This window comes from Cyclopterus lumpus, chromosome 9 (genome assembly GCF_009769545.1).
Source record: "Cyclopterus lumpus isolate fCycLum1 chromosome 9, fCycLum1.pri, whole genome shotgun sequence".
NCBI classification, from domain to species: Eukaryota; Metazoa; Chordata; class Actinopteri; order Perciformes; family Cyclopteridae; genus Cyclopterus; species Cyclopterus lumpus.
In genome coordinates, this window is record NC_046974.1 from 18553947 (window position 1) to 18561595 (window position 7649).

Sequence of the window (7649 nt, forward strand, 5' to 3'; positions counted from 1 at the left end):
GAATCACAAGGCAAATACAAATGAGATATTCAAATTGGAGGACAACCCATTAAATGTTTCGTTAACCAAACAGTGTAAAAATGTAACTTTTCCTTCGTGGGGAGTGGACCCCTGGAGTTCCCAAAGGGCCCCCCAGGGGTCCATGTATGTATTTCTCTCAGAAATAGATAGATATTTTATTAACCCCAAAAGGGGAACATGTTTAAACAAAGACTAACGCCGAGAGCTGCTTTTCAACAGTAGTCGTCTTTTTGCAGACACAGATACAAAGATGAATCCTCCACCCTCCACCTATATGGACATGGGGGGGGGGGGAGTCCATTTGTCTAAGATTTCCCTACAATGTTACCTCTATCAAAGATGCTTGGTGTAAAACAAGTTATTTCTCATTGTGCATCAGTGGCATTTGTTTTCTTACACTTCATCTTAAGTGAGGAAGTGGAAAAAAGAGTCATTTCTTATTTTCTGGATTAGTAGTCCACTAGACACACACACACACACACACACACACACACACACACACACACACACACACAAACCAGAGCGTGCCTTTGCCGCCTCCTGCCGCAGCCCACCCGGCCCTCGGCCCTCCTCCGCGCCTCCCCGGCTCTGTTTCCCACTGCTGAGAGGAGCAGGACGCGGCCACAGCGGCGGGAAGCAAATTAACTACAAGAACTTCCCTTGAAAAAAAAAAGATATAGAAAAGTTTCCACCACGAGTAGCGACGCACATCGTTTTAGACCTGACCGAGAGATCTGACTGGGACGACAGGAGGATGTAGTGGAGCACAATGGATACTTGTGGTTGATTCTTACTTTTTGTTTTTGTTTAACACACGTGTTTTTCTGTTGCTTTTATTGCGCTCGGTCAACTTTTTTTTCCCCTTCTTTTTATTTTTTTAAAATACTCTACTTTTTTTTTGCCGTACTGTCTAAATAGCACCAACAGGATTTAGGCCTGAGCTCATTTATTTTGTGTTTTATTAAGTCGTCCGTGTGCCACTGGAGATACACATGACGGCGTAAGACAAACAGGGAGCCTCCTTTTATAATCTCCTATCTTTAATAAGAGGACTATAATGTCTGGATGGAGTACGACCTGACTTTGAATGCAGCACACTTGTTGGAGCACCACGATCGTGAATCAAAGTCCCCCCAAAACTGAGACAAAACCCCAATCTCAACATCTCTACTTCTGCACTTGCTGAGGGAGGTGTGAGTGTCGTCGCTACTGTTGACAGGACTGCAGCTGTCAAACTCATGGGATCCTCCTGCCCCCCGGGCGACTGGGAGCTCTGCTGAAGTTTCAACTGCGCATGTCTGAGCGCTGGACAGCTCCAGAGAGGGAAATTTAAAAACGGTTTTTGGAGAATCAAGTGCAACACAGCGAAATACAGTACGGGGCTCGCGACCGGCTCACACATTCTTCAATATCATCCAAAACAGGTGATTTTATTATTGTTATTTCTCTATTTCAGCATCATAGTCTTTGTAGGATTGTTGTTTTTTATGAGAATGTTGGCATTTTAAGGATTTTATTTACTTTACAAATAATGTCTCTGGAGGCAGGTTTAAATACATTTAAACCTTAGCAAATGTGACAAAACTGTTATGTAAAAGTAAATAAATGAATACATTTTTAGTGAATACAAGGTATATTATTCTATGTATTTTCATGAAATGCAATTAGAGGATAAAAAAAAACCTTCAAACTGAAAAATGGGCTTCAGCTACAACAAAGGCCCAATGATAAAATGACTACACTATTAATGTATTTTTGTGTTTAATGTTCACTGAGACTTACATTTGAGTTTGAACTGTTGGCTTTCTGTGCACTATTTGTTTATATTTTCGGAAATAAATCATGTTTATTCACAATTGGAAGAATATTTGTATTATGCTCATTCAGTATTGTGATCATTACTTATACATAGCTTATTTATCACAGTTTGAAGACTCACTGGGGGATGACCTAACGTGTCTTCTTTTTATTTATTTTATTGCAGTGGTACCAAATATCCCAGGAAATGATAGAAGGTGGAATTACATCCATGATGTCAGGAATAATTGAGAATGCTGGGCATCATCCGTCTCCACAGGACTACAGGTAAGACTTGTGATTTAAAATATGTTCAGTTATATTAGGGCTTCTAGCGCTAAACAACTTAATTATGTTTGTTAGATTCTGTCAAAAACACTCAAATTTGTGATGCCTCAATATAATATAATATAAAAAGCCTATTTTGATTAATCAAACCCTTTAAAGTGTTTTCCTAATGGTCACGGTACAAGCTGTCGAACCTCACTATATTTAAAAAAGGTAGATGGACAGCTCTTTTTGTGCATGGGGGGTTTCATGAAAAAGGACGGAGAGAGAAAAAATCCTGAAGAATAAATGATTTTCAGTCTGAATGGATCTGTCAGAAACCATCAGCTCTGTTTACACTCCCGCTGTCGGCACACGGAGAGCCTGAGCCTCTTGGCCTGCCGGCTCGGGGGGAGACGGGCGCTCTGGGTCACCAGTATGCACAAGTGGATCCCAATTAGAAAAGGAGGGAGGCAGGGAGGAGGAGGTGCAATATTTAGTGTTGTTAAACCTCTGGGAAGGCTTGGATGACACACGGAGACACAAGCTCAACATGTTTTGCATCAGTGAGCAATTTCTATGCTGCTGGTAGAGAGAGGAGGGGAGGTGGGAATACCCCCCATGTGACATCGTTTCTATTGTATTAGGCAATTTTAATGGAAAATTGCAACCTTTAGTAGATTGGTGAAACAAAGAGTAAAATAACAGCCATAGCAAATATTGTACATAGTTATTGTACTTTGTGCATTATAAAAATACTCAACAAAAGAGGAACAAAGTTGCTTCAACATTCAATCAGTTATAGACTCTCCAATTATTATGCTTCAACATTATTTTCTACAGTTTGTCAGAAGTTAACGAAAACTCCCAGCAGCAAGGCGGAGAAAAAGAAAAATAAGAGTCAGTCTCATTAAACTTCACGGCTCCAGCTGAGATTTTGCCACACTAACACAGAGGGTGTTCAAAATGCCACCTGCTGTATAAGGATGATCACTCTAAATCATTTACTGGCGCATGCAAGGTGTTCTGGGACGTGTGCTGCTGATTCCTGGCTGCAATGATGTCACTTATTCAGACAGCAGACACAGAGCCCCGACATCAAACTACATTTGCACCCCCTCTCTGGCCCGCCGGGAGGAGGGCGATGGTTGGGGGTTGGGGTGAGGATAGAGGCTGGAAAGGGACAGGGAAGCAGATGGCATCCTATTTGTCCCTCTTATGTGAGGGCTGTCATTCCAACAGATTAATGCAAGGGCTGTGTAAAGAAAAGAAACGACAGAGACAATCAAGGAAGGGTCTGGGGAAGACAATGGAGCCACGTGCCACTGGGCAGATTTGTCGTTTGGGACACAATAGGTGATCATTTTTCAATAGACAAGGCCAACTGTTGCAGGCAACATGTGCTGCTGTCCCATGTTTCAAACGCTCTCATGTGTTGTTTACTTATGATTCAGCCAATGGTGGAAGGGGAGGCTCTGGTCACCTGACACAGGGTTGATTTTTTATTAGGAGATTTGGTTTGTGTGTATGAGGGGGGGTGAGCTCCTACACTATCCACAGACCCAAACTGAATAGTATGTGTTGTCATAGCGACCCCAATTACTAAACCCTTGCACAGTAAGTGTGTGTGTGCAGAGGAGACTGGAGAGGATTCAAGAGGATTCCTGTCTTTTCTTTTCTTTCTCTTTGAGACTTGCCACATAAAAGACGTAATGACTGAAAGCTGATTGGTACTGGCAGTGCGCTGGTTAAACAGAAATCCTACATTTAATAATTTTTTTAACACCACATTCATAAAATTATGGGTTTCAAAAAATATTCTTAGATGAAACATAAAATGAATAAATAAATGAAATTGTTATTTTGCATTTATTTTATTTGATAAATATTTTTGTTCATCGTGATCAATAAAGCAGATGAGTACTAATGGGAAAAACCAAAGTACCACAGAAGAAAAGAAGAAAAAACAATCTCAACAGATGATTTGCTGTGAATGGAAAGCTTGTTTAATTCCCTCATTGTTGATTAAAACTGTTAATCTTCTTATGGTAAATCCTGGATGGCACGGCTAATACACGGCTTCACTGAGCAGCTTTCATCTCTTTTGCTCACATTCAGCCTCATTGCAATGGTTTTGACTTTGAAGGACAAAATGTTCAAAATGTTCAAAGTGTTTTATATTTAAATTCCACTTGTAGTCTGTGTGTGTCTGAGCCGACAGCCGTCTTTAACCCCCCCCCTTCCTCTCTCTTGAAGGCTTCTGACCACGGACCCCTCCCAGCTGAGGGAGGAGGACCTCCCTGGGGACCTGCAGTCTCTGTCATGGCTCACCTCTGTGGATGTGCCCCGACTACAGCAGATGGCTGATAGCCGAGGCCACAGTAACGGGCCCTCCCAGGGCAGCTTGTTGGAGCAACAGACAGGTGAGAAGACAGAGAGGGGACAGTTCAACGTTCAAAAACCGCACCATCTCTCTGATTGGATAGATCAGCACTGGCTGGATTCATCTGGATGCCTGGCCTCTCCAAATAAAAACACAGTTTTATATCAAAAAAAGATAATGACCGATGACCAACTCAATATGTGTTTGTCATTGGTAACTGTTCTTCACTAAAAGGACAGTTAATGTCAGAGATTAATCAATTTGGATAGTTTTTGGTGGGGAGTTTAAATTATGAACTTTTACTCATCTTAATATTTGAACATATTTGGAAAAACGGCATAACATAATGAAAGTGTTTATTACAAGACAATCCAAAGTCCTCAAACTGAACTTATTGTGAATCACTTTCAACTCTTGTTGTTGAGGTCTGTAAATGGTATGCTTTTTATACATGGTATTATTTTGGCATCAAAAACCAACGGAACCCATTCCACTGTACGCGACAAACCCAAAATATCACACTATAACTCTCTGGATGAATATAAAGCAAAGAAAATAAAAGATCTGATGAAGTTTTCCGTGAACTTTTAATGAATCTAAAAGTAATCTGTCCGTTCCTTCTCACAGCTCAGCTGAGTAACATGTCTGCGATGACAGCGGGTCAAGGCTCCATGCTCCACCTCCAGAGCAACATGCAGCACAGCCCTCTGGGAATCAGCATCATCAACACCCACAGCGGAAGTGTGAGTTGTACAGTAATGCAAAGAGAAAAGTGTACGTGTCATAATTTATCTGGTTGATTGACAAATATCATCTGCTTCACAGATGTCTCCATACTCTATGAATGGGATGCCCTCTCCAGGATACCAGTGCCCTACCTCAGTCTACCAGCCAACACCCCAGCAGGTCTACTCTCTGACCCAAACTGGACAACAGGTACCAAACTCTCAGCTATTTTGTGTTGGTAAATTGGTCGAAATGAATAAATGCAAATGATAAAGTTCCTTATTATGTTCTCTTTTTATTCGTATAGTGTTCAACTGGTGGGCTGTATAGCAATGTCTCTTTCAACAACCAAAGTCTTTTCACACAACCTCGACTGGCTCCACAAGACCAGGAGCTGCAGCCCAAGTCTTTTCCCAAGCCAATCTATTCCTACAGGTAAGACCTCACTTATGGAGATAAAATATGATATCCACCAAATCTCCCGAATTAGTTAATTTAGTGTTTCACCTTCTCTGCTTTGAATTACTCTCAAATAAATATTTCTTTTGGCGATTTCTTTTCAGCTGTTTGATTGCCATGGCTCTGAAGAACAGCAAAACTGGCAGCCTGCCAGTCAGTGAGATTTATAGCTTTATGAAGGAACACTTCCCTTATTTCAAGGTATGATACCCTATAAATATGACAGAGAAGGACTAAAAGAGAAGATGTGTGTAGATAAAGAGTGTGACTCATTATAAACCACTTCTCTCCTTGCAGACTGCACCTGATGGATGGAAGAACTCAGTCAGACACAACCTGTCCTTAAACAAATGCTTTGAGAAAGTGGAGAACAAGACCAGCAGCTCTTCCCGTAAGGGCTGTCTGTGGGCGCTGAACCCTGCCAAAATTGACAAGATGGAGGAAGAGATGCAGAAGTGGAAGCGCAAGGACCTCCCAGCCATCCGCCGCAGCATGGCCAACCCTGGTTAGAAATTAATTTAGTTAACTCCTAAAAAAAGAGGAACAAGTCTTCCAAATCTGACATCACGTTTGAACTTAGTCTGACCATTTTTGTTTTCCTTGCAGATGAGTTGGACAAACTGATCACAGACCGCCCGGAGAACTGCCGACGTAAGGCTTTAGAGTCCGGCATGACCCGTCTGCCCAGCTGTCCCAGTGGCCTCACGCTGCCCATCCCAGCCCAGATGCAACCTCAGCCAATAGTCACGCTGTCCCTGCCCTGTTTACCCATGCACCACCACCACCACCAGCTTCAGGCTCAGCTCCACGCTCAGGCTCGCCTGTCCCCCATGTCCCCTGTCCCGGCCCAGACTCCTCCCCTCCACACGGTCCCAGACCTGTCCCACAGTCCACTCACCCAGCACCCCAGCAAGCCGCCGGATGATTTTTATAGTGTGCATGGTGATACACACACAGAGGTGGATGCACTGGACCCTAGCATCATGGACTTTGCCCTTCAAGGTAAATATATTGGTGTGTAAGTGTTTTGTGTTTGCTATATAATAACAAAGTGTTGTTCCATCAGAAGACTAACCCCTCTATCAATCTGCTCAGGTAATCTGTGGGAGGAAATGAAGGATGACAGCTTTAACCTGGATGCTTTGGGTACCTTCAGTAACTCACCCCTCCGGCTATCAGACTGTGACTTGGGAACAGGCAACCTCACTTCTGTCTCCACTGGCGTGAACCTGCCGCTGTCAGATGTGCAAGTGACGGGCCTCTACACCTCCTACACCTCCCAGGACCACCTGTCTTCTCAGTACATGGGCGCGCCAGCCAACAGCAAGCCCATCGCTCTGTTATAAAGCAGCTGGACTGTCTCCTGCAGAGTCAACCTGATTCATTTTACTATTCGTGGATATCTGTGGACGCCAACTGAAGAAACCTGAGGTCGAAGTCTGATTTCTGGTTTCTTTTGTGTTTTAAACGTACAAATCACACAGCTCTTCTACAGTCAGCTGGGAACTACTTGGAGAAGGATGTTTGAACGTCATTTCACTTGCAGTCCAGAAGAAAATCGCTCCTTAAGAACTATAACTGCTGATAAGTAAAGACGTGGCTGTAATGGCTCTAAAAGTGTGTAAGACTTATAATATCTAGCTTTGCCGAGCAAAGACTCAAAGTCTGTCTGAGAACAAAGACTATATGGAGATGTACGTGTAAGTTAGCATCTGCCAGTTTTTCTCCTGCTGTGTTTAAAGGCCCTCCCATACTGTAGCTCCCCATCTCTTGTCTGTTGTGTTGTGCTAGACATTATTGCAGTGATGTTTTATTTATATTTATGAAAAGGCAGCTGGAGAAGGTGATGACTCTATCAATCTTTTGCTGTATATATTTGAATGTTTTAAATTGCTATCGCCACAGAAAAGCTTTCTTTCGACTGTATTTACCCATTTCATTCCAAAATGCCGATGTGTGGCAACACTTTGAATAATCCAGACTTTACACATTATTC

At 42.6% G+C, this 7649-nt stretch overlaps 1 protein-coding gene across 1 annotated transcript; it reads left to right on the plus strand.

Annotated features, from left to right (window-relative positions):
* The first annotated feature begins 1350 nt into the window (after window positions 1-1350).
* Window positions 1351-7332, plus strand: foxn4 (forkhead box N4). The gene is made up of 10 exons (XM_034542024.1): window positions 1351-1445; window positions 2006-2106; window positions 4342-4508; window positions 5096-5211; window positions 5294-5404; window positions 5502-5629; window positions 5758-5854; window positions 5951-6158; window positions 6260-6655; window positions 6749-7332. Exons 2-10 carry the CDS (start codon window positions 2027-2029, stop codon window positions 6997-6999), a joined length of 1554 nt encoding a protein of 517 aa, XP_034397915.1. The 5' UTR covers window positions 1351-1445; window positions 2006-2026; the 3' UTR covers window positions 7000-7332.
* Window positions 7333-7649: the final 317 nt, after the last annotated feature.

Bases quoted from the DNA above. Each gene is read 5' to 3' on its own strand.
- foxn4 (XM_034542024.1), top strand. From the start codon at position 2,027: ATGATAGAAGGTGGAATTACATCCATGATGTCAGGAATAATTGAGAAT. The intron at 5,212-5,293 runs GTGAGTTGTACA...TCTGCTTCACAG, and splicing joins TCAACACCCACAGCGGAAGT to ATGTCTCCATACTCTATGAA. The intron at 6,656-6,748 runs GTAAATATATTG...CAATCTGCTCAG, and splicing joins CATGGACTTTGCCCTTCAAG to GTAATCTGTGGGAGGAAATG.